Source organism: Oreochromis niloticus, linkage group LG18 (genome assembly GCF_001858045.2).
Source record: "Oreochromis niloticus isolate F11D_XX linkage group LG18, O_niloticus_UMD_NMBU, whole genome shotgun sequence".
NCBI lineage: Eukaryota > Metazoa > Chordata > Actinopteri > Cichliformes > Cichlidae > Oreochromis > Oreochromis niloticus.
The window spans coordinates 16707957-16732796 of record NC_031982.2 but is presented as its reverse complement, the minus strand read 5'-3'; the positions used below and the strand labels follow the sequence as shown (position 1 = coordinate 16732796).

The following is a 24840-nucleotide window of genomic DNA, read 5'->3' as shown; positions in this document are numbered from 1 at the left end:
ATAAAAACGCTTCTATGAAGACATGTACCTCTGTTGTCCTCCATGTCTTCATCACGAGAGTGCTCTGAGAGGGGGTCGACTGGAGCCTGAAGCACTGCCACGCTGTTCTGATTAATGATCTTCAACTTCAGTTTTGGTTTGGGTTTCCTACGCCGTGATGCTGTAGCAGATAAGCTCTGGAGTTGGCAAAGTCCTGACTCTGTCAAACAAACACCATCCTGCGTGTAGGTCCTTGACAGATCTGAAACGACCAAAAAATGTTTTTGTGTAGTCAATAAACTGTAGTTGTGCAAGAAAAAAAACAAAACAAAAAACCCCAAGTTGATAGTTTGTTTTCTGTTCGTGTTCTAACAAGTTGTGACCTTACCAATTTCTTTAGCCTTTGTGACAATCTGTGTTACTGGTAGTGGCTCAGTGGTGTCTCTGATCTTGGTCACAACTGCAGGAACACAACATAGCCGCCATTAAAACAAACAAATGTCACAATTATGGTGTGTTGATTTTCTATTTTTGTTGAAACAACAAAATATGTTTAGCAAAGTTATGGTGCTCCCACCTTTAGTGGTCTTGAAAGTGCGGCACATTGTGCAGTCAAAGCTGCTGTCTGCAGCTTTCTCTATGTCTTCCTCTGAGTGGAGACTTTGACATGACGCATGAAACCACCTTCGTACAGAAAACAGGTTTCGATAAGAACCAGTTATATTTGGAAAATTAGTTGAAACTGATCCTCTCAAGCTGATAGGTTTGTAGAAAAACTACACACCTGTCACACTGGCGGCACTGCACGATGATTGTGCCTTCGCTGTAGTCCACCAAGCAAATTGGGCATGTTGAAAGGCTGGCACAGGGAGCACACAGAGTATAATTATTCTGCCACTCACACCTTAGGCCTGGGGTGGTGGCACCGCACTGCGTACAGGACACACACCTGCGGGAGACAGGAAGGACGGAGGTCATTTAACCCAGGTTACTTGAAAAAGGATAACACAGTTTTATCTGTGCTGCAAAATCCCTTCAACTCCCTACATTGTCTTTATGATGCTAATATGAAAATATTTTCTTTGTTTCCATCACAGTCCATAAGTTCACTTCTTGTTTCTTTGTGTATCTGATAACGTACAAATTTTTTTAAACAGACTTAAGCAAGTAAGCATTACAAGACAAACAGGAAAGGGTAAAACATGGTAAACTGCCTGCGCTGCTTGCAACAATAAACATGTTCAGTCATTTTCAGTAATTACCACATTAACGTTTAGTTTTAATTTAAATTACTGCCTGTCTGAAGCAAATTTTGGTGTAATGATCATAAAGCTACTCACCACTTGCACTTCCAGCTGTCCTTGGGAACATTCTGCAGTGGAGGGTCCAGGCAGTATGTGTGGTAGCTAATGTCACAGTCATCACATAGCAGCAAGCGGCCAGGATCTGTGGCCTGACCACAGGCCTCACATACGGTACACTCCAGACAGCGCCAGCCTTTGCTTAGCACCACCTTGGTGATCTAGGGGGAAATGACAAGGGGACGGTTGCATGTAGTTCAGTTTGCCAAATCCCATTTCTAATGTACAAACTCAATAGCGACATACTATACCTTAATGCCGACACAGAATGGATGGTAGCACTGGCCGCACTGAGCACAGGCCAGAAGACGGCCCTCTGCACCAAGACCAAAACTCCCACACACCACGCACATGTCCTGAAAAGAAAGAAAGACACTGTGAGTTTCCCAACTTCCCAAAGCAAGGGTTAGAAAAACCCCTAACACACTACCACTTAAAACAAAACAAATGAAATCAAATAAAATCCGCAGCTGCTTAGTTTCATTTTTGCAGAATAGAAATTCCTGCCTATTGTCAAACTTTTTGTCAAGTCTGCTTGTCACATACAAAGGTATTTATATTTTTTTTTTTAGAAAGCTGTTGTACGAGACTGGCATGGTGATGTGCTGGTCCTTAGCAGAGTTACATGTTGTAGGTATCTACTGTCACCAGGGGGCAGCGTCAAAATATGTGGACCAACCCATAATTTGGGCTGTTTTTGTTATTGTTTGTGCAGTTGTTGTTCCTTTAGTTTAGCTACTGCAGTGCAGAACACAGATGTGATAACATACATATACAATAACCATCTTCTCTACAGTGAAATGAGACTCAATTTAAAAAAAAGAAAAAAGAAAAAAAAAGAAAACTGCCTACTGCAGCCATTTTGGAGTGGCTGTAGTTCAGAAGGTAAAAAACAAAGTCATCTACTAATTGGAAAGTAGATGGTTGGTTGGTTGATCCCTGGCTGCTCCAGTCTGCATGCCAAATATCCTTGGGCAAGATACTGAACCCCAAGTTGCTCTACGATGTGTTCACTGGGCTATGAATGAGTGTGAATGTTAGCTAGAATGCACTTATATGTAGAAAAAAAGTGCTTGTGTGAATGGGTGAATGAGAAATATTGTATAAAGTGCTTTGATTGTAAAGTAGAAAAGCACTATATGAAAACCAGGCCATTTACCATTTTCTAAGCTTGTCATTCACACTTCATCATATTTATTTTTCCATTTTTTCCACAACGTCTCTTTTTTGTCAGAGGACTGCATGCAAGAATGACAGTACTGATTGCATTAAGTGTAGAATAGCTGCACTGATAAGCAGCACCTTAGCGGTCTTCTTAAAATTGTCTAAAAGTTACTGTACTATAAAACAAACCTTGTAGTTTCTGCTTACTCCAAAGTCTTGATAAAAATTTGCAGAAACTGTCAGCAATCACTCATACTTTACAGCACACAAAAAACATCAGCACACAGATATGATTTGGGGTAGAGAAAGTAAGAAATAATCAAATTTCAGTGTGATCCTGTGTTATATAATTGACTGCGCTTCCTGCAGGCAGCTGGCAGTATCTCCACAGGAATTAATGATCTCCAGTGGGAGAAATCTTTTTAAGCACAGACTGAATAGCAACCCATGAATTTTTGCACGTTGAAGGTCTGAAATTCAAAATGAAACATGTCTGAACATTTATGTGTAAACATAAATAAATAAAAAACACACCTGTTTTAGCGTGAAACTATCATTGCTGGAAAATATGACCACTGTGTTATGCATTGCATTCTCCTCTTCCTCCTTGATTGGGTATGGGTTTTCTATTGTGGTGACCTGCATATAAGGAGAAAAAACCCCACAAAATAATCAAAGTGTGACAAACAAAGATAACACTGCTTGGAATATTTCATTAGGGTCTATAGCTGAAGGGAAAACTAACACCAATTTTAATGTAGTGCAATATCTCAAACAGAAACAGCACATACCCCAGGGTTGATGCTGGGACTCACTCCATTTTTCCCTCTGGCCCTGCCACGTCCTGCTCTACCTGACAGACCAGCCCCTCTTGGCCGCCTCCTTCCGGGAAAGCCTGAGCCTCGCCCCTGTAGATAAAAAGATCAAAAATATAAGCTCTGAAAATGACTAACACAAACTAAAGCAGGCAGGCAAAAGCGCCAAAGTTGGTTTTACACTTGCTTTCGCAATTGATCGGTAGCCAGAGATTTAAAGGTTTCTTTTACCCTCTGATATGTTACGTGGATCTTTTTTACTGCCCAGAGAGGTAATGATTTTCTGGGGCATTGTTTATATGGATGCAAGCTACTACTGAAAGTACAGACTGCATGATGAGTAATTTACCAATTGCAGTCTGTTAGTAATACTTGGCTTTAATGTGGTTTTTAAAGGAACTGTCAGGTTTTTTTTAAAGGGTCAAAACTACATTTCGAAATATGTAACATTTGACTATCACGCAAGTGCTCGATATGATGAAAAAAAAAATCAACCTGGTTCTTGACATTTTGATAATTCATGGAAATGACTGTTATTTCAGAGGTACACTTCAATTTCTCCCAGACAACCAGCATGTGAGAAAGTGAAAGAGGCCTATGAACTGCTGTTAAAACAATACAGAATCCCACTCTGCCTTTGGCACCTTTCTGACAGCAGGCCTCTGCCTAATCGCGAATGCCTGACTTATGTTTAACTGAACTTCTCAGTCCCTGCCCCTAAAATCCCACAGTTGGCCCTGATCCCAAACTTAGGTCCCGCCTATTCAATATTCCTCCTAATAGGCGCACTGTATGATGGTATTTAACCTGAGTTACACCCCCTACCAGAGAGTACAAATTAACCCTTACCCAGTATTGCTAAGAGTAATGGCTATCACCATGGCAACAAACTGGCTTAGACTTCTCACAGAGTCAAAATCTGAGAGGAAAAATGTACTTTAATAAATACAGCTACTTGAATGGGTTTAAGTACAACACAGAGAACACATTAGTGCATTGCTGACAAAGAGGAAATGGAACACTCAATGCAAGGATCAGTCAATTATCTGAGCTGATATTCAGCTTTTTGTTCCTCCTCTCACCAAGATTATCTATAAAGCTTTTTTTTTTAAACTATTTTATTTAAATATCTTGATCTAAAAATCTGTTATATTTGCTCTCATGTAACTTAGATGTATCTGTGGTGACCGTTTTGTGGTCTCATTGCCCTGCCCACAGCTCACCGTTTGGTTAAATGTAACACTTAGAGCTACTGTGCAACAAGGCAGGTGCAAGGCACCTGGATTCTCATCAGACTATGATCACAATCACAAGAGAATCCATCTTGACTAGCTTTAAGCTTTGTGACTGTACCTGAAAATTTTTCCACCAAGTCTCAACCTTTCAAACTGCTGTACTTTCTCTCTTTGTATAATCTGTGAACCTCTGAGCTTCTGTACTGATATGATTACAATAGGATAAAGACAGACACAATTGTATACTTGTGCCTTTAACCCAGATATGGTGACAGCAACACAATGCTTTAGCTTACAAAAATCAAGAGGTGCACAACCAGCCAAAGCGCTGCCAAAATAGCCGCACGCGCCAGCGGATGTGACATCAAGGGGGGAAGCGGTGAGCATAAAAGTGGCATTAGGCATAACATAAGAGACTTGTTTTTATTGACAGCCTGCACGGTTTACTTTGGTATTCTTTACAAGGTGCCAGGAATTGTCTAATGAAAGTCTAACCACCTAGCCAATAAAGGCACATGATCCCTCAGTGCAAATGGTAGCTCTTATTCTGCCCTCTAGCATTGGTGAGCTCAGCATAGCAGCAGATGAACCCTTTAGCTTACACCGTATTGCCAAGACAGGACCTTCACTGGTAGCTGTAGCAGCTTCCTTGGGAAGAAGCTACGATACAAGGTCCTCCACAACAGTAGCCTGGCCATTGAGCCAGTGGAAATTGGTTAACAGAAACTAAACATCAACATGAGAGCAAGATGTTTGTCTACAAGCAAGTAAGCAAGTAAGACATGGCTCTGAAGGATGGGGGGAAAAAAAAAAATACCTATATGAACTGGCGAATAAATGTAAAATACTTGACTGACCCAACTGGATAAAATCTCCACGTGATAGCTTTTTTTTTTTTTTTTTTTCACGTGATAGCTTTTGAAACCCCTGACTGCGGCTGGTTTTTCCTCTTCACCAAGCACTGTACTGTACGGTATGTTGCTCTGATGGTTTGAAGTTTGCTTTTAGACTGATGTTGCTAAACAGATGGGTTCATCAAGTATTTCTTGAGAGGAAAAAAAACACTTTCTAGATTGCTCTGCGTAAGGTCTGAAATTAACACCAAGAACGAAATGTAGGTAGATTTTCTGCAAACAGTAAAACAATACTTCTAGTCAGATAATTAAAAAAACAAAAACAAAACGAACATGCTAAATGTGTCAAACCTTGCTATGTTATAGGGCCCAATGCCCTATAACATTTTTTAACTGTTTTGAGGTTTCTCTCTCACACTCACACATATTTTTCCACACCTGTATTCTGCAAAGGTCTGCTCCTACTGCATTTCTGATTGGCTGATTGTGACATTTATGTCTAACCCTAACCATCTAACTATAATTATCTCTGGGGCGTAAGTGGAGCCCTGTTAAATAGCGCGTATTGCTGCAAATAGTGTACTCCCATGATCTATCAATTACAACAAGAATGTCCAGTTTTCCAGTTACATTAAACATGTGCCAGGAATAGTTTTAGTGGTACAATACAGTGACAACAACAAAAAATACAACTTATTTGTATTACAATAGCATAAATAAGAGCATTTAACAGTTATGCATTGTTGGTATTACTCTAAATTATTTTTGCAACAAGTTTTAGCCACTGTCTTTATTCTGCAAATGTATATCCACTTCAAATGTTGTTTGTCTCCAGCTTTGAATCCAAGTGCATTTGTTCTTTGTTTTTTTCCTCCTTCACCCAGGATTATACAGCTGCTGGCAAATAAAAAGCCTTGAGTAATGCATTACCGTCACTTTCACCTGCTTAACGGCTTTTTGCTGTGTTGCGAGTATCTACATAAACAAGGTTCAACTTGAACACAGAAAGCAAACTATACAGAAGCAATGTAACCAGAGACAACAAACCAGTAGACACAGCTCCTTTTGTGACATTAAATTCTTGCGGTGCACCTCTAGTTGGTGTTTTCTGTATCCTCCACTTAAAATGTATTTTCTGTTCTTAAATTCAATGCGGCAATTGAGCCCTTCCAAAATTAACGTGCAAAATAGCATTACAGTCTGCTAACAGTACCCAGCATTTAGAAAAGTTTGAGTTATTTGTGTTACATTTTAAGTTTTATAAAATGTTGTGTACCACATTGTTTGTCCTGTGTGCTATTAATTGATCGGTTCCGCTAAGATAATAGGGGTCCCTGCACTACACAGCGCTTCTCATAGATACAGCGCTGAGAGCTACAGTACTGTGCAAAAGTCTTCAGCCACCCCCATTTCTTTATATTTAACAAGGAAAATGGCCATGGCAGAGCCTCCATGTTTCTTAGATGGCTATGGACACTTACTGGTAAAACAGTGATTGTCCATAGCCATCTAAAAAACAGCTCTCCTGACCTCCTCCAATCATACTGACAATGATCTAAACCAAAAACTTCAAATTTGGTTTTATCACTCCATCAGACCTATTACAGCTGATATTTAGTTCAGTTCTTGTGTAACATTGTGTCCCAGTTTCCCTTCCTTATAAATGGTTTGTTATCATCCTTCCACTGAGACCATTTCTGATGAGACTTGAGTGAACAGTATATTGATCAACTGAACGGCAAGATGCATCTCTTCAGGTACAGTGCCACGCTGACCCCCTCCCCCCCCCAAAATTTCCTAAGAACACAGCTTTGACATATTGTTCCCGTACTGTAGAAACTTCCTTTGCCTTGTCACTTTCCTTTTGTTCTCCACTCAACCAGTTTCCTCAAATGTGTTTTTAAGGACACACTGCATACAATGCAAGATATGCAAAGATTTTAGCTAAAAGCTAAATCATTTTGTTGGTGCAAAAATATGCCCGAAAACCTGTCATCTTTGACAAATACAATTTAAGATACAAGACACAATTTAAATTTGATTCTTTGCTAAATTGTCTGCTGTGGGCATACAACACTGGTTCATCCCATGAACCAGTGCCTTTTTAAAATACCTGAATGATTCATAGGTCAGTGTTAAGTGGCTTAATAAACAAAAACATATGGAAATGGTCAGGTACAAGCACTAGACTGAAAATAAGTGAAAAAAATCAGCCAATGTTCAAAGAAAAGTTTAAAAGAAAATCACAAAGGCTGGAGAAATATAGTTCATGACCAAAAAACAATAAAAAAGTCTGGCAAAATATAAAGAAATGAAGAGGCTGCTCGAGAACGGTATTGCACATCATGAATTTCGGCTTGGAACCAGAATAAATAAAAAATAAAAATAAAATCCTTTTCAGCACTATACCATACCCTTGATTACGCAATTCCAATCTGTAAAAGCACAAAATTATCTTGTTCGTACTGAGTAATATTTCACTTTCACCCTAAAAACATCATTAGTTTAGTCATTGGTATGTGACTACTCCTCTCACTTTAAGATTACGGTAACTGTTGTTGTTGGCTTCAGTACACATTAGTGACATTCAGGAACACTCAGGGAGTGCGCGTCACTTTGGCAAACAGAGGGCTAACAGAGGGCAGCTGCTGCCCTGCCGTCTCTGGTGAGCCATGGTATTTACCACTCTGATGCTCCAGCCGGGACTGCCAGAGGACTGCCTGGTCTTTAGGACGTCCCAACCCTCTGGCTGGTCTGGTGACCAGGACAAGGGTGAGCTCACACTGCTATGGGGACTCCATGCACCCTAAGGTAAGGAGGGGTGGGTGAGAAAGTGAGAGAGGGAGAGAGGGAGGGAGGAGGGCGACAAAAGTAAAAGAAAAAAAATGCAGCAACTTAAAAACCAAGCCAGCAAAGAAACAAAACATACAAAGAAAGATGTTAGAGAAATGTAGTGAGCTCCTACTGTAGCCATTTGGGAATCACTCAATACACACCCAAACTGTGCAGAGGTACAAGAGAGCATCTGATATGCCAGACTAGAAAGAGGATGAGTTATTAGGTTGCATTCTCTGTTAAAGCGAACCCTTTCATGCACATGAACTTAAGAAGTATCTTTGGAGAGCATCACTGTGTTAGTTGCTTTTCAAGCAGCAGAATTTGCCAGGGGTATCAGGGCACCATGAAGCAGGAAAGGAGGCCCTGTTACCTCTTGCCATGACAACTGAGTATGTTTGGCATGTTGACAAAACAGGGGCACTGCGTCAGTACCTCAGTAGACGAGTGCATCAGATAAAAGCATGCTAAAGAGAAAAGCAACATTTTTTTTGGAAGAGATTTCCTCTGGCCTTGTGTAAGAAATCAGTTGGATTTATATGTTGATTTTAGAAATTTGATCTATGTAGAAAGAAACGGTGCCAACTGAGTTAGTCTGCCCTCACTGGCATTATTTACAATGTATTACAGTCATGAGTGTAATTAATTTTGCTGACTGTCACCTTTCAGTTTACATTATAAACTCTAAACACTAATATTATAAGATTAAATGTTTTTTTTTAATAGCCACAAGTCACTCAATGTCACTGATGGTGTAATAATGAGATAAATAGGATGTGATAATGGCAAGGGTCACTGCAATCTGTGATTTGATGAAAGCTCATCCTCAATAGGACAGTGACAGATGTTTGCAACATGGACATGAGATGAACAGGGAGACTAATTGCTATACCAAAGGTGGAATATAGCGAGGGCAATCAGGAAAATGTGATTTAGCTCTAAAATTGCAACTCCTTTAGAAAATAATACACACTCAACTCAGATTTACATAAACACAGTGACTAATCTTGTGGTGCACATTAATGTAAAGAGAGTGCAAGGAGCGGATAGAGTATCATTCACTGTGGTGTTCTAAAATTTCATTGAAAAACATATGCGTAACCCCACAATTTTCTTCAGCTCTTTCATCCCAACATAATCTAATTTCATAAACCCACAGGACACACAGGACACCAACCCACATAGATTTAGGAGTGCACAAGAAACAAGCACCAGTTGCTAACCTACATTGATCTGGTTTATTAGTGGGACAGGGAACATCATAGAATCAGACAGACAGGGACAGAAAAATCAACAGTCGCTGTGACATGATGTTCAGGTTCCTACCTGTTTCACTCGTGGTCTCCCAGGAGAAAACTTCCTCTTGGTGATGGCTGGCTTACCCATCCCAATTTTGGGGGTGAATGCTATGAGGGTGGTGGTGGGCATTAGACTGCTGTGGTCACTCATTGACGTTAGAATCTGGGTCTGAGTTAGTTCTCTGGGAGATGTCCCTCGGGCCAGAGGGGAGGAGTGGGAAGGTGAAGAAACCATTTCAGCTAGCCTTTCCACTGTTGTTTTAAGGGGTTTCTCCTCTAAAGACAAACTGGGAAATGGCACACTTGGCTTCTCCGGTGTAGTGTCCATCTCTTCTGATGTAGAAGCGGAAGGCTTAACAGTCTCTGCCAGGTTTCTGTGAAAAATACCCTCTCTCCTATCACTGTTAAGTTCTTTTGGACTAGTTTCCAGGAAAGAACCCCTGACTACATCCATATTTGAAGGCTGGGGTAGTGAGACTACCATCGGTTGGTCCGTGAAGGGTACTGATGCAGTACCTGGTTCTTTGGTGGTTGAGATGATGGCCTTAAAATCCTTTGTGCTGGGGTTGACCATGCCCTGCTCAGGGCAGGCCTCAGTATTTGCTGGTTTGATTTGTATTGTGGTGTCCTGTGTCTGTAGTCCCTCTGTAGAGTGTTGGGCTGGAATAGACTCCTGGCTCAGAGTCACTGAACACGCAGGACTCTCTGTAGATGCAAGCTGGGCTCTTACTGCTGGTTTTGTTTCTGAAGAAGAAATTAGGTTATTAATGACAAAGATTTAGATTTGATAGAGAATCTGCATCTAAAAAAAAAACATTGTCACATTATTTTCTCTTTGATAATAAACCATAAGCATTGCAGTTAAGCAAAACTTAATAAAAACTATTTAGATACAAATCAATATGAGTTTTCACTGCGCAGATAAAGTGGTAAATAAATAAGCTGCCTGTACAAACCTGGTTTGATTTCTGCTGGAATTTTGACAGAAGGTTCAGTAACCTGCCTCTCTACTATGACTGCTCCCACAGAGATTTCTAAAAGACAGATTCAATATTAACAAGATTAGGTATAAAATATACATCACTTTATGAAAAGCAAGGATAAGACTCTGGAGATATTGTGAACAAAGTTAAAGTGGCTAAAGAATAAAGAAAGCAGCCCATATGCACAGGATGGATTTGGAAACCCAGCAAGAAGACAATTCTCTAAAGATCATGCTTCCACTAATTCTAAAAACACTCTCAAAATCTCAAATCAGTTGGTAAAAACAAGCAGAACTAAACAATGATATAGCTTCCTGAGACAATGACACAAATATCACTTTCTTTCACTTGTGAAAGCACTGTGAGAAGTGTGTCAGAAGAGTTGATTTTGAGTAACAAGTGGTCACAGTTTAAAAAAACCACGAGGGAAGCTTGTATCACAGAGTACATTTTGGTATTAATCTAGACTCTCCTGTTTTCTCTCATCTCTTTGGTTTTGTAATGTGTACTCTCTTTGGTTTTATAGCAGAGACAGCAATGCATTTGACTAGTCTGGTATGAATAGAACTAGTCATTGCTGGCTATCAAGAATCCAAACATCGAGCCAGTATTCTGCCAGACACCCTCTGACAGTACAGATAGCCTAGTCTTAAGGAGGCGCCCACCATTTCAATCCACAAGTTCCCATGTCATACTGATCCTGACACACACATGCACCTGCTACGCATCTCTGCCAGGGAAGGGAGTAACCATGACAACCAACATCCCAGGGTCTGTGTGCTCTGGGCTCATGACTGTGCAGCTTGCAGGTGCTCATCCGGTGCTGATGCCAGAGAGTCAATTAGAGAGATGGGCCTCCAACCATCTCCAGCCATCAGCTATTGACCAAGCTGAACACGCATTCACATTCATATTAACACCCTACTTCCTATATCTCCTACAGTGAATAAGGTGATGGTTTAGATAAACACGCAGCTCTGATTAATGCAGTAAAGGCCTTAAGTCAGGCCTCGCCTGCATTCACAGAATGGATCTAACAGCATCTGTCAGTTAAGTCACTGTAAGCCTGTTGTTAAACCCTGAGGGGTGGTGAATCCTGGCAGGTGATGAACAGCTCCAGTTAATGACTTTAATTGCATTACATGAGTGGGCAGCTGGCAGCATAGTCATCATCACATATTAAAAAAAAAAGGAAAAAGTAGGAAAAAAAAAGAGCATAAATTAAGTACAGTTTAGTTCTTTTTTTAAAGTGTCCTATTAATACCAAGTGAAAAATTATAACTGCTCAGTTCACCTGATTTCAGAGCCTTTAACCCCAAACACTATCTTTTAAGTAAAAGGGCTATGATGTGTTAAGAGAAGTGTAGGAATGATACTGTTTTGTGTTTACTGTTAACTTTAAAAAGTTAACAATTAAAAATGAATAGACAATATAACAAGTTCACTCCACATGTCTTTAAAAAACACAACGGGTAGCTCACTGCCTCACCAGCTAAATCCAGTGATGAAACAGTGCATAGCTACAGGAAAAGTAAAATGAGAGAACATTTATATGGTGAGCAGTGTGGCCAAGCTGTGTGAGCAATAATGAATGAATGAGCCAGCATAGCTCAAAGGCAGGTTAGCAGTCAGGGGATCAGCGATATCACCATCATGCTACTGCGCTCCATCCTCTCATCAGTGGAGTCTGCTGCTTAGACAAGAGTGGGCAGCAGAGCTGCCACTGGCAACCCCAGCTAACCATATATTTCACTGATATTGCACTCCAGTGCTGGCAAATCTCACAGGCACCAGAATTGAGATGCAGCTCTGAGCTTCATGCAAGCATTCCAACACTGTGCAACGTAAAGTGGCAATAAAGCTTGCACCAAAATGCAATACAAACAATGGAACTACCAGGAAGAACAGTCAGATGCAGTTCAATTTTATTATTACATAAATGATGCTTCAGCTTCAGGATGTCCTTAGAAAACTGGTGTGCACATCAAGTCTTAAGTAGAAGTTTGAATTGAAGTTCAGTACTAAAACTCTTTGATTGTTATGCCTTGAAAACATCCATTCCACTTATCTAATCATTGCTCGTGTGGGGGCTGGAACCTGTCCCAGATGCCAAAGGACAAGAGACAGAGAACACCCTGGACAGAACACCAGTCGCAGGGAGACAACCATTCGCACACACATTCACAAATATGGGGAATTTAGGATCACCAATTAACCTAACCCCAATAACTACATCTTCTAGACTATGGGAGGAAGCCAGAGGACCCGTAGAGAACCCACACAGACAAGGCAAGAAAATCCAAACTCCAAAGATTGTGGACTTGAAACCAGGACCTGCTTGTTGTGAGGTAACAGTGCTAACCATGGCGTTACTGTGTTGACTTGAAAACAACATGTAATCAGTTGAAAAATTTAGCAAGTTCTTACAGAGGTACAGTTAAAATACAAATGGTAAATGGAATGGTTCTTTTATAACGCTTTTCTACCCTGAGCACTCAAACTGCTTTGCACAACTTACCTTATTTACCCATTCACGCCCATACATACAAGCACTTCTTTCTATGTCCTAAGTGGTTTCTATTAACATAGGAACTTAAATCAAAGGCCATAGTTTGAATCCAGCATGGCTGAGGCAGCTTGCTGTGCATCATTACAACATAACCTACTTCTGAAAACCACAAGGTAACTGGGCTACTTTTTTCCCCCCAGTGAAGAATAACTAGCAAGTCTGCCAAGTTGATAAGTTAGGCTGTCACCTGCAAAGTTTATTTAAAGCTCAAGCAAAATTTGTCAACTTGGTGCCAAGTTCTGTCTCAAGTAGAAATGTTTTATGTTAAATTTTGATGCACGCTAGCAATATTTGGAAAAAATAGGTGCTCCTTGAAGTAAAGCAGATGATCAGTTCTTCATTAATAGTGGCAGGCCTTACATATAATCTTCCCCAGAGACAGGATGGGGAAACAAAGTACTTTAAATTTTCAAAACACAGATTTACAAAGGCAATAGAGTTGCTTTAATCTGCTGGTAGTAGGACACCATCTGTTTATTTGGGAGTCCTCATAAAGGCCTCCAAATAAAAGAAGGAGTGCTTCTCTTTAGTGTTTGCCCAAACAACTCTTCAGTATTTTCATCTGCAACAACCTCGACTTTCAAAACTTCATCAGTCCTAATGTTACAGCACAAATTGATGTCTCATAGCCGAGACTTTCAACTACTTCTGCGTGGCTAGAGGCTGAGTCAATGAATCCTCAACTACAAAGACAAATACAGTCTTTCATATTTAATCATATAACCTAGGTGTTTGCTATTTCATATAATCAAAAGAATAACTTTCGTTGTCCTTGCAATAACACAATATGATTAACAAGGTGATAAACAGATTAGATTCTTATGAGGGATACACTTGAGCACAGATGAAAATAAAAGATTTGAAGATATCAAAAGACAAGGTGAAAGGATCTTAGTGTAATCTGTGTATAATCTAACCTGGAACAAAGACCTACCAGGCTTCGTGTCTGATGTGGCCAGCTTCTCCTCCTGGACAGTAGCCTGTAGAGGCTCTGGATCCGAGTGCAATGGAACAGAAAGTAATTCCGGTTTTGGGTCTTTGTGCATTTCAGGAGGCAGCTGATTGCCAAGTTCTAGGTCTGTGTGCTTTTGAGCCAGCTGTAGGCCAGTCTCAGAGTTTGTGTGCATGGAGGCTGGCTGAGGGCTGAGCTCTGGGCCGGTGTCCATATCCTCTGGATGTAGCGCCTGCTCTGCAGCAGGAGACCTGCAGTTGGAACAAACATAGTCCTCTCTGGGGTGGATTTCTGCTTGGCCTGAGTTCTGACGCTCACACTCCAGGTGTAGCCATCTGAAAGGAGTGCAAAGGAATTTAAGAGACTGTCCAATGGGGTAATCCTAAAATTTGAACTATTAGTATGCTATCCAAGTGTTTCATCATGTTACCATGAAAGAGCAGTGTAGACCATTATAAATAAGGATTAAAAAGAAGCACTGCATGTGAGGTATTACAGTTAAACACAAGTCCCTTACCTTTTACAAGTGTGGCAGAATACTAAGTCTTTATGGTGCTCAGGGTCCAAAATGCAGGAACACATAGGACAGCACAGAGCAGGGTCCTGATTTTGGACACAGTTCTCACACAGCAGGCTGGTGTGGTGCCATTGCCCACCAGTTCGCGTTCCACATTGGAGGCAAACTCTGCAGTTCTGCGGAGAAAATGAACATGACATCAAGAGCATTCAGGCTCAGTGTAGTATGAATTCAGTGCTTCTGCTATACCGATTAGACATTTCAATCATGGAGTGGGAACCAAGCATGAAACCTGTATAGACCAAGAGTTCAGTGTAAACATATAAAAATCTCTGTGTGAGTATATAAAGACTTATATAACGTAAAATCTAAAGGCAGACCAGGAGACAGTGAAAAAATAAAAATAGTGTTTGATGAAAATTATAAACCGGGCAATTTTCTGACAAGGGAAAATTTTTAGATAATAGGGGTTGGGCGATATGTAAAAATTTTCCAACCGACAATCGTCAGTCCAATAATTGACAACGGGCGATATATTCACGCATGCACGGACTTTTTGAGGGGCAGAGCAATGTAATCATATGCATGGGCTGATTTGCGCGTTTACAACACAGAAGAAGTCTAAACATGGACGAACTAATTTCCCCAAAAAATTAGGGCTGTCAGCATTAACGCCTTAATGCAGCGTTAACGCAGTCATCACAATTACCGCGATTAAAATTTTTTAATGCGCTCAACCCATCTGGAGCGCAGAACGAACAAACTTTGGATAAACTGCCCGAAAGACATTGACAGAGACATTTCAGGGATTTTGACTCAGTCTGCGCTCCAGATGGGTTAATTGTTAATCGTGTTAGACGCGTTGATGGCACGTTAACGCTGACAGAACTAAAAAAAAAAATTATAAAATTACCAATTTGGGATTTCTTCGGCTTTAAACCAGATGAAAGAGGTAAACCTAAGGATTTGACCAAAACAGTGTGCCGCTTGTGCAAACGTATAGTGCGAGCAAAATACTCAAACACAACCAACTTGCATGAGCACATACGTGTCCACCATCCGGCTGAGTATGCGGCTGTCACCAGCTTCTGCAGCTCCATCAACAAGCATTTGGGTGCACTCTGAGGAGGATGCATTTGCTTGCAGATGGAAAAGGGTGCTGTTAAAACAGCGCTAATTTTTTTCTTCTGTTGACTGCTCCTATTAGCTCCATCATTATTAGCAAACTTACTCACGGTCAAATAAATAAATAAATCGCCCTTGTAAAAATGATCAATATATTCGTCCAATCGCCCAACTCTATTACACAACTCTTCAAAAATCATTTTTACTAATAATACACATTTTAATTATTTCACCAGTAAGCATTGATATTTTTGAATTATTATTATTGATTAAGAGCACAAAACTTTGAAATCCTGGCACCAAAATATTCAGGTTACAGCTACAAAACTGCATGATACTGCCAAGTAGTGCTACAAATGGCCAAGAGCTGGAATCCAAGTCAGATTACAATAATCAAAACATGGAGGACATCTGAGCAGCGTTTCTGGCTGTACCTCAAACATTCTGGATTCTTTTTAAACAGACAATTATCAGATGTAATCAACCTTTTATATTTTCCAGCTTTCTTTTTCCCCTGCATACACATACACACACCTTCTCCTGCAGAGAAGACTTTTTTGGCAATGCAGTTTTGGTAAATGGTTTAATTTACTCAAGCATAGACATTTCTGTTTATCATATGGCTCAAAATAACAGGAAAATGTGTAGATTTCTTTAAACAGGATAACAGAATCATTGCCTTTACTGTATGCTGATCAATCAAGCTTGCACGCTGAGTGACCCCTGTAAAGCTTAGTTTGAATGAGGGGGAGAAATTACTTGAAACGATTAAATTATGATTAAAGCTGCAGTCCTTGTAAAGAGTCAGTGGAACAGCTTGTTGAGCACAGCTTTGTGAGCGACAGAAACACAGAATAACTTGAGCAAATAAATAGCAGCCAGTGTCTTTAAGGGAGTATCCACACCAACAGTATGAACCAGTAAATGGAGTTGTGTTGGGATTACAAAAATGGTCACTTGGTTCCATTCCCCTAGTACGTCACTTGAGTGTCACTGTTCATTTAAAACAGGAAATGAAGAAATACCATTATTATTATTCTATTCCAAGATAATCATTACACCACTACTGACTTTATCCACTGACATGGATTTACTGAAGATATATTGTACTGTGGTCCCTCGTTGTAACTGTGTTGTTTTGCGGATTTTTTTTGGTGCAATTTTCCATGTTTGTTTGTTTGTTTGTTTGTTTTTACAGCACACTGTGTTCTGCGTCCTGATTGGCTGTAGACCATTGTCAATCAATCTCGTGCCGTCTCTCCTGCACAGTAAAGAATGCATTCAAATTTACATTGTCAAATTTGCATAAATCTTTGATCGCTAGCAGTGTGACTCTGAAGTTCTGTACTGTATGTTTGTAAGTTTTCTCCAACAAACACAAAAATGTTGATGAAACGTTTTGCACTGTCAAAGGCAACCGCGGATGCCTTTGGTTTCGTTTTATAATACTGGACTTATGTTTCTACGAAGGTTTGAACTTTGAGAGTATTTAAACAAGAGAGAAAAGCATGAAAATGTTCATGCCTGTCTGAGAAAAGTGTATAAAGTGTGTAGTGAGGGGTTTTACAGCCTTAAAACATCTATAATACTTGTAAAAAATAAAGTTGGCTATTTTGCAGATTTCACCTATTGCGGGTTGTTTTTAAAACGTAACTCCCGCGATAAACAAGGGACCACTGTACTGCATATGCAACACAAACCAGCACATAGAATTTTTGCTGACATATTAACATTCGAATTTTCACTTTTTGAAAGAACCCTCTGCCGGGGCTATACTTGCTTATTGGATAATTAAAAATGTATATAATTTTTTTTCTACCTGGTTACAGAGATTTCAGCTTTCATAGATTCTGCCAAGATGTGCCAAATTGCAGAACGCCTAGCTTTGTAACTCTGTTCTGTTTTACTTCAGGAGGCTCAGTCTTAGCACAGTTAATGTCCATTTGTTGATTCAGGATTTTCTGGAATTTACTGTCTACCACAGCATATTTTCAAAGGGGTTATATTCTAGAAATACACACGCAAAAAAAAAAAAAAAAAAAAAAAATCTAGGCAAGGAAATATTTTTTTTTCTGCGTTTCATTCTCCATTACTTTGACACAGTAGCTTCTGCTGTAATATTTATACCACTGAGAAGTCTAGCAAAATACTAAGATTGATATGAAAATTGTTAAGACAGAGTTTGTAATTGCAGAGAAATGCTTTATGAATTTTGAGGATGTTATTTTCCAGTAGCAACCTCAGAAATTACCCTTTGGGTTTCAGAGGTTGAGGTATTAATGTAGTTGGAGTTGCTGTGGGATGGGGGTGGGGGTATAGTAGAATTTTTGTTTTCTGTCTATCTTCAGAAATAAAAAAAAAAAAAGATTGAAAATAAGATTTTACATAGTGAGCGCTTATTTTCCACAAGACATATTCATTAAAACTTGCCTTTGCATCCACTTAGTTTAACTTAGAGGCTTCCTCGGCTAACTAGCCTCTAAGCTCGGGTAAGCCTTTTTCCTATGGTACGCAGTAAATGATTCTAGTGTTCATACTAAAAGCCACATCACAGGAACTTCAGAGAACACCGAAACTGGAACAATGACTCATTTTTCATTGATTTCTACTTGAGTGAGACGACAACACTCAAAACAAAACTACCACATGAGTGGGGACATAGGATGTAGGCAGGTTCTCCGGAGAAGCAAGTGCCAAGGATGTGTGTGTGTGTGGGTGAAATGCCCCTGTGCTGAGTCAAACAGAGAACCAAGAGTAAAGACCTTGCATCACCCGCTGTCTCTATCTCTGTGCCCTTCTCAAACTGCTGCTGCAGAAAAAAACATATTGGGTGGTGTGCTAACCAGCCAGCTGACTGGCAAGCACACCATTTGTGCATGAGCATGCGCACAGTGTTATCCTTCAGCACTGAGGCTGAACTGAAGCCTTTAAATGATCAGCCGGTCTGAGTCATTCGTAACCACAGAAAGCACAAATTGAAACCATCAAAAAGTTACATTCTCATGGGTCTCATATTCTCTGTGCAAGGTCCAACTATCTTAACTATTTTTCCATTTAATTGTATTGTTCAATTTTGTGATTGCAACAGATGAAGCAAAGCAGTTATTTGAAACAATTTAATCTAGTGTAAATACTTTTACTTACAAGCCTGTTTTTTTCTTTGTTTTCGTTTTAATATTTAAAAAAAAAAAAAGAACATTACTCATCAGTTGTTTCCTACCTGACATCTCCATCCATTGGTGGGAAGAGTGTCTATAACAGGTTGCAGACAGAAGGTATGGTACCCTTTGTCACACATGTCACACACCAGCATTTTAGTGTCCTCTCCTGGATTCCTAAAAGAGACAGTTAAAAGGTTTTAGCGTTGAGCTTTATGTATTTATTTTTGTCTAATACGGTGAGACAATGCCATATATGTAATGATATAGCTCTATGCTTCCTTCCTTAACCTCCTAGGACCTGGCGTCTACATATGTGGACACCACATTTTGGGTTGTCTAGACCAAAATAGTAAATTTTGCTGTACAAGGGCCTGATATCCTCTTACGAGGACATTATACTGCCACTGTCCTATAGGAATTTAAAGTGAACGTCCTCATATGTGGATCTCATTTTTCTCAGAAACAAAAATCAAGTAAAAGAAAAAAAAAAAGAAAAAAAAATGCATGCCATGAAAGAGTTCGGGTCTTAGGAGTTTAATGTATTTCTTTGGCTAAGACTTGCAAGACCCGACCTCAGCTGTCCTACTGCATCTGTAGCTAAACTCAGTGACTAGCTTACAAGTTCTTTGTTCTTATCCAACTATAAATCAAATGCAGTATCTTTTTAAGTCTGGGTAACTTTCCAATTATATATCTCCAAATCACTACTTGGTGTGGGGATTTCTGTGATTAACCTACTCCTGTGATTTAAACACCACCAACTGAACTGGGAACATCATGTTGGAGTTAGAGCTAATAGAGACTTCCAGACTATACACTGGCAAAAAAACAGTCTGTTGTGACGATATATATCTATTTCCATAAACCATAAATTTCCATAAGTTGCAAGGATATTAAGTGGACTGAACAAAAACAAAACAAAGCAATTCATACAGCTATATGAACTGCACTGACCCATCAGACTGTAGCAGGCTAATAAGATCAAAAGAGAAAGTGATTCAGAATCCCGCTGCCACCAGTCATGGTTGATCAGAAACAGATTATTTCCGGTCACTGGCCAAATGATCATTGGATCTCTGAACATTACTACAGTGCTAAACAGTATACATGGTAATATTCAATTATTCGAATCCGAAATCCGAGCTTAAATGACAAGAAAAAGAAGGAAAAGTAGTAATCATATCTTCCTAACAAAAAATCTTAACACTGTCAGTATTTAGACAGCTAATGTTAACATAATCCAGCAGGTGGTACCATGTAAGTTTAAGGTCTTTACTAAATTTAACAAAATTGGAAATATTTTTAGGAGTAAGAACCCTCACCACGATATCAGTGGTAGACAGATTTCCCTAACATTTTTTATGTGAAGTTATTTATTTATTCATTTACATTGCACCTGCCTTTGCTTTAATCAGTCTAGTGCTGTGTTTGCGGATTTCTGAGTGAGTATCGCCAACATTGAATTTGCAGAGTGCCATCTAGTCAACAAACTATGCAATGTAGCTCTTCATGGGCCATTAAAAATTCTGATGCAAATAGATCAACAAATGGCTAATATTAGCCAATTATAACCAAAATTAGAACTGTTAGACTGCTACACAAATAATTTTGAAACTTCACGCAAGCCCCTTGTTCAGGAGGCTGAAGGTAAGAAGAAAAAATAGAAAGAAAAAACTAGCCAACAGGAAAGACCACTTCACAACCAATTTATAAATAGCTTTAAATAAAAGAAGCTGTGAACAAAAGTCATCTCTATCATCACTTTTGCTTACACTAGCAACTGAAGTGACATTTGATTACTAGTTGTGCTAGTTTTACTGTTATACCCAGTGCTGAGTTTAAGCTATAGCTATATGCTGATGATGTAATTTTTTTCATTACTTAATGTTAGTAACGAAATGCTAGTATGCTGAAATATTTGTCAAGTTGATTTACAGTAGCCTGAAGCATGTAGCTCTGCAAAGATGGTGTGAGAAGTTGCTGCGCTGGTCATAATGCCAATGAATTGGTTGAAGTAAAAAGATCTTTAAAAACTAATCAGTTACACTATCTAAAACTGCATCGCAACGCTCAACATATTTTGAAAAATATAAATGTGCAGCTACAGAATGGTAATGCAGTATTTAATACTCAATAGACAGTGGTTACCTCAGGCAAACAGGCCTGGTTGCAAACAGAGCTCTTGTGCTGTTTAAATAAGGTCAGAGGTTATAAGACTGAGCTTCAGGGTACAACGTCCAGTCAGCTCCTCACAAACCACAGAGGTAAACAAACAAGCAGTAAGCATGAAGCCTGGTAGCTTTACAGAAATTAAGAAAGGAAAAAAGTAAACAAAAAGGACAAAAAACAGAGTGCAAAGTATGGAAAACTGTTATTTAAAGGGGAGGGAAAGTGACTCACTTGCACGTCTGGCAGACTTTGCACTCAGGGCACTGCCAACCAGCCCTCCTTAGAGGGGTCACAGCCATGTCCAGGCATATCCCATGGTAATGCAGACCACAACTGGTGCAAAAGAGCTGGTCCAGTAGATCCCCTGGGCTATCACATAGTACGCAATTTATATCATCTACAACTGTGGACAGTTGAATGAAAAGAGAAGGCAAGAAAAGTTTATACAATGCAATTTAGTTTAGTTTAGATTTGTTAAATATACATTAAGTTATTTTCCTATCGAGTTGACATACATCAAATTTTTCTGAACTTACATTTGTGAGTGGCCAATTCAATGTGTTCTGGGCATAAGAGTGAGAGACTTCTGATATCCTGAAAAGTCCCAGCTGCCCCCGCACAGGGGTAATGATAGAGTTGAGCACATCCTTCAGCACAGCACTTAATGGATGCTCCAAGGCGCTTACAGTATGCACAGTGCTGTGGAGAAAAAGAGTGATCTTAAAATATGCCTAAAATGTTCATTTTCTCCAACTAAAACACATTTCTTAAACACTAACAAAGGTAATGTTTAAATTGTCTATAAATGATATAAATGCCTGATTTCACTTTTTTAAAAATCACGTCGCAGAAATGTGTTCACGCCTAAGTCTTTTTTTAGTTTTGTACTTTAACCTGCCACATCAAAGAGTACCTGTCAGATCAGCCAAGATCTGATGGGTAGCACTTCTTCTTTGTGGACTATTTTATCTTTAGTATTTTTGGGGGAAACTGTTTATCTTAAGACATCTGTTTAAAGTGCCGTTTCAGCTACCTGATGATCAGGCTAGAAAACCTCACCCCAATCCCATTTCTCTGAGTTCCATGAGTGTGTACTAGTAACCACTTGGAGATCAAGTGGCAGCACTGCTAATGGGTTGCACACACGATGGGCAGCGAAAAAAGATCAGAGCTCTTTAAGCAGTACCACTTCTGCCGCTAGGAGCCAAGCTGCCATGAGAGCTCAGCCCTGTTGAGTGGTGTGACCTTTTCCATTTCACAGCTGAGAGATCCACGCTGCCAGGCCGACCTTTACCAGCCAGCCTGATCCATCAGCTTTGTTGTGTTTCACTGAATCAGTCCCTCCCCTGCTGCCCCAACACATTAAGATGGTGTTAACACCCATTAGTCCAGGGATGTTCTCCCTTGACTCACCTTTGTGCTCCCTGAGTCAATGGCTCTGTCCACATTAAGCAGAGATTGTCCCTCGCCCTCGCAAACACCGTCGGACCACAAGGCACAACTCTGATGTGCCCAGCATTGCCCTACAATTTAAAGACATGATGGATGTGACAAACAAATAACTGAATCAGAAATGGGAGACAAATTCAGTATTAGCATATAAAGCATTTAAACTTGTTAACTCTCCATTAAAAGCACAAACTATTACTGTTGAAAATGGGATGTAAAAGAGTCCATCAGCCACACCTGACTCGAAGAGAGACTGGACGTTGAGATCTTCTGGAAGGCCGACATGAGAAAGCTCGTCCCAAAATCGACTGGCTGGGTCTGGCTCATCCTCGCAGCCTTCAGACCCACTGGAACAAAGAAAAAAAGGTTTCCCCCAAAAAAAGAAAAAGTCATCTCAGCACAGATTTTTTAAAATGTAGAGAACAGCTTAAAAATGCGCTATGCAAGAGAAGGACAGCCTGAATCAACTTGAGAATAAATTGAGGACAGAGACATAAAGGTAGAGGATGATGTGCCGTTTTTACAAAAGCAAAGAAATGAAGACAGAATGAGCTGGGGGAAAAATGTCTGTCCAAGTAAAAAGCTGTGGGGGAGGGAGGTGGATGAAGAGGAGGAGGACGGGAAGGAGGGCCATCTTTTTTAGCATGTGCACACGAGGCTGGCTGTTCTGTCTCATAAAATCTGTTGAAAGGGATGCGTTTCTCCAACTCCCTGGCTTCAACTATTGAGCAGCATAGGATGTAGAATACGTAGAGAGGGAGCATTAACATTTAAGAGATCTAGGTTCCAGGAAACAACTAACAGCCAAAATCAAGACGGAGGTTTCTGCAAACATGGTGGGAACCTATTCCTTACAGTTTTATTAGCAATTAAGAAATGGTATTCTCGCCTAATCTCTCTCTCTCTTTTCTTTTGCTTAATCTTTAGTCTAAATGATATATCATCTATTATTTCTTTCTCCTTTGAGTTCCATCATCTGCCTCTATGAGGCACAACTAAGGGCTCAATGACCAATCACACAAACAGCACACCAGCTACTGGTTGGCTTGGCCTGTTGCCAAACCCATAACGCTCTCACTGGCCATTACAGTACTGTGAACCCAGAGAGACAACCAACTGGTTTCAAAGGACCAAAACAAATCAGGCAGTTGTCCAAATGAGTGCAGGGAGGGTCTTGTATTCGTGTGATTTGCATGTGTGTCCATACAAACACAAGGCTCTTGTGTAACCTTTGCCTGATCTGGCATCTCATGGCCTGGGGAATACTGACAGTTGGGTGTGTATGTTAGGTGTCACCATATTAACCACCACTACTGCTTCATTTTACCAGGATAACAACTCAAGTCAACTAAAAGAAAAATCTTTTTGATCAGACTAACAGCTTTCACAAGATTTCACAGCAACATCAGTGTATAGAAGCCAAGGACAAAAAAGAACAATGAAGTGAGGCTGTTAGCAAATTTTCATTTCTTGCAGCTCATTAACTCATGACAGGGAAGCATTACAGATTGTGTCTCTTTCCTAACCAACACTGACAGCCAAACTATTTGTGACAACAGTGTCAGCCAGGCCTACTTACTTCTTCTTCTCCTTCTGTCCTGAGGTGGTCTCTTCGGCCATTTTTGGCTGAGCAGTTTTATCACCATCGCTGCCATTGCCTGTTGAGCTCCCGTCAGCTTTGTGGCTGAAGAGTGCTTCAAGCTGAGACGTGACGGTGAATACTTGTAGATCCCCCTGACCCAGAAGGCTACGACCACCGCAGTAACAGAAGGCACAGAGACGCTCACTAAAACAAAGAAAATGGGTGGTAGAGGGTGTTTAATTATATATACACCTACTGTGACTTAATACAGTGCCATACATGTCACCATGAATTAAGGCCTCCCTCTTCTGACACTGGGACTGTCTGTGCTGCAACATACATAAAAGCTCATAAAGCAAAGCAGACAGACTATCTCCAGACATAGACACACACACAGTAACCCAAACACATACTGCTGTAAGCAGACAACTTGTAAAAATTATAATGTATTTAAGTAGCACAGACCTTGTCATTTTTAAGAAAAAAAGACACACAGACAAGTTTGGTTATACCACAGATATTTGGATGTGCTAATAATCCAAATTTAAGTGAGAAAGCCATCTTGGAGACAAAGTGGTAAACAGAAAAGCAGCAGAACAGTAGCCAAGAGCTGGAAAGTTGAGTAATAAAGCAAGCAGCAAATATTTATCGCATTAAGTGATGAGATGGTACTGTTAATAAGATCCCAGGAGAGGCTCCTGATCTGCTTTCCATCACCAACATCGATAGAACAGACAGGCCAGAAGACTGATTGCAACCTCTAACAAAGTGGCACCTGGGAGGAAAAGTGCT

The 24840-nt window shown here is 40.0% G+C and overlaps 1 protein-coding gene across 9 annotated transcripts in view; it reads right to left on the bottom strand.

Annotated features, from left to right (window-relative positions):
* Positions 1–24840, bottom strand: part of kmt2cb (lysine (K)-specific methyltransferase 2Cb) — a 78591-nt gene that overhangs the window by 28620 nt on the left and 25131 nt on the right. For 8 of the 9 annotated variants that reach the window (XM_025900646.1, XM_019347970.2, XM_019347971.2 and 5 more), the window contains 19 exons: positions 24046–24252; positions 22704–22813; positions 22431–22540; positions 21554–21716; positions 21249–21420; positions 18908–19022; positions 14563–14738; positions 14028–14380; positions 10498–10575; positions 9570–10285; positions 8092–8214; positions 3296–3412; positions 3039–3143; positions 1592–1696; positions 1320–1501; positions 764–928; positions 557–663; positions 368–439; positions 29–241 (listed from right to left, as the gene is read on the bottom strand). In XM_025900646.1, coding sequence (XP_025756431.1) covers positions 29–241; positions 368–439; positions 557–663; positions 764–928; positions 1320–1501; positions 1592–1696; positions 3039–3143; positions 3296–3412; positions 8092–8214; positions 9570–10285; positions 10498–10575; positions 14028–14380; positions 14563–14738; positions 18908–19022; positions 21249–21420; positions 21554–21716; positions 22431–22540; positions 22704–22813; positions 24046–24252 — 3389 coding nt within the window. The remainder of the gene's footprint in view (positions 1–28; positions 242–367; positions 440–556; positions 664–763; positions 929–1319; positions 1502–1591; positions 1697–3038; positions 3144–3295; positions 3413–8091; positions 8215–9569; positions 10286–10497; positions 10576–14027; positions 14381–14562; positions 14739–18907; positions 19023–21248; positions 21421–21553; positions 21717–22430; positions 22541–22703; positions 22814–24045; positions 24253–24840) is intronic. The other variant, XM_019347975.2, reaches the window with a different exon arrangement.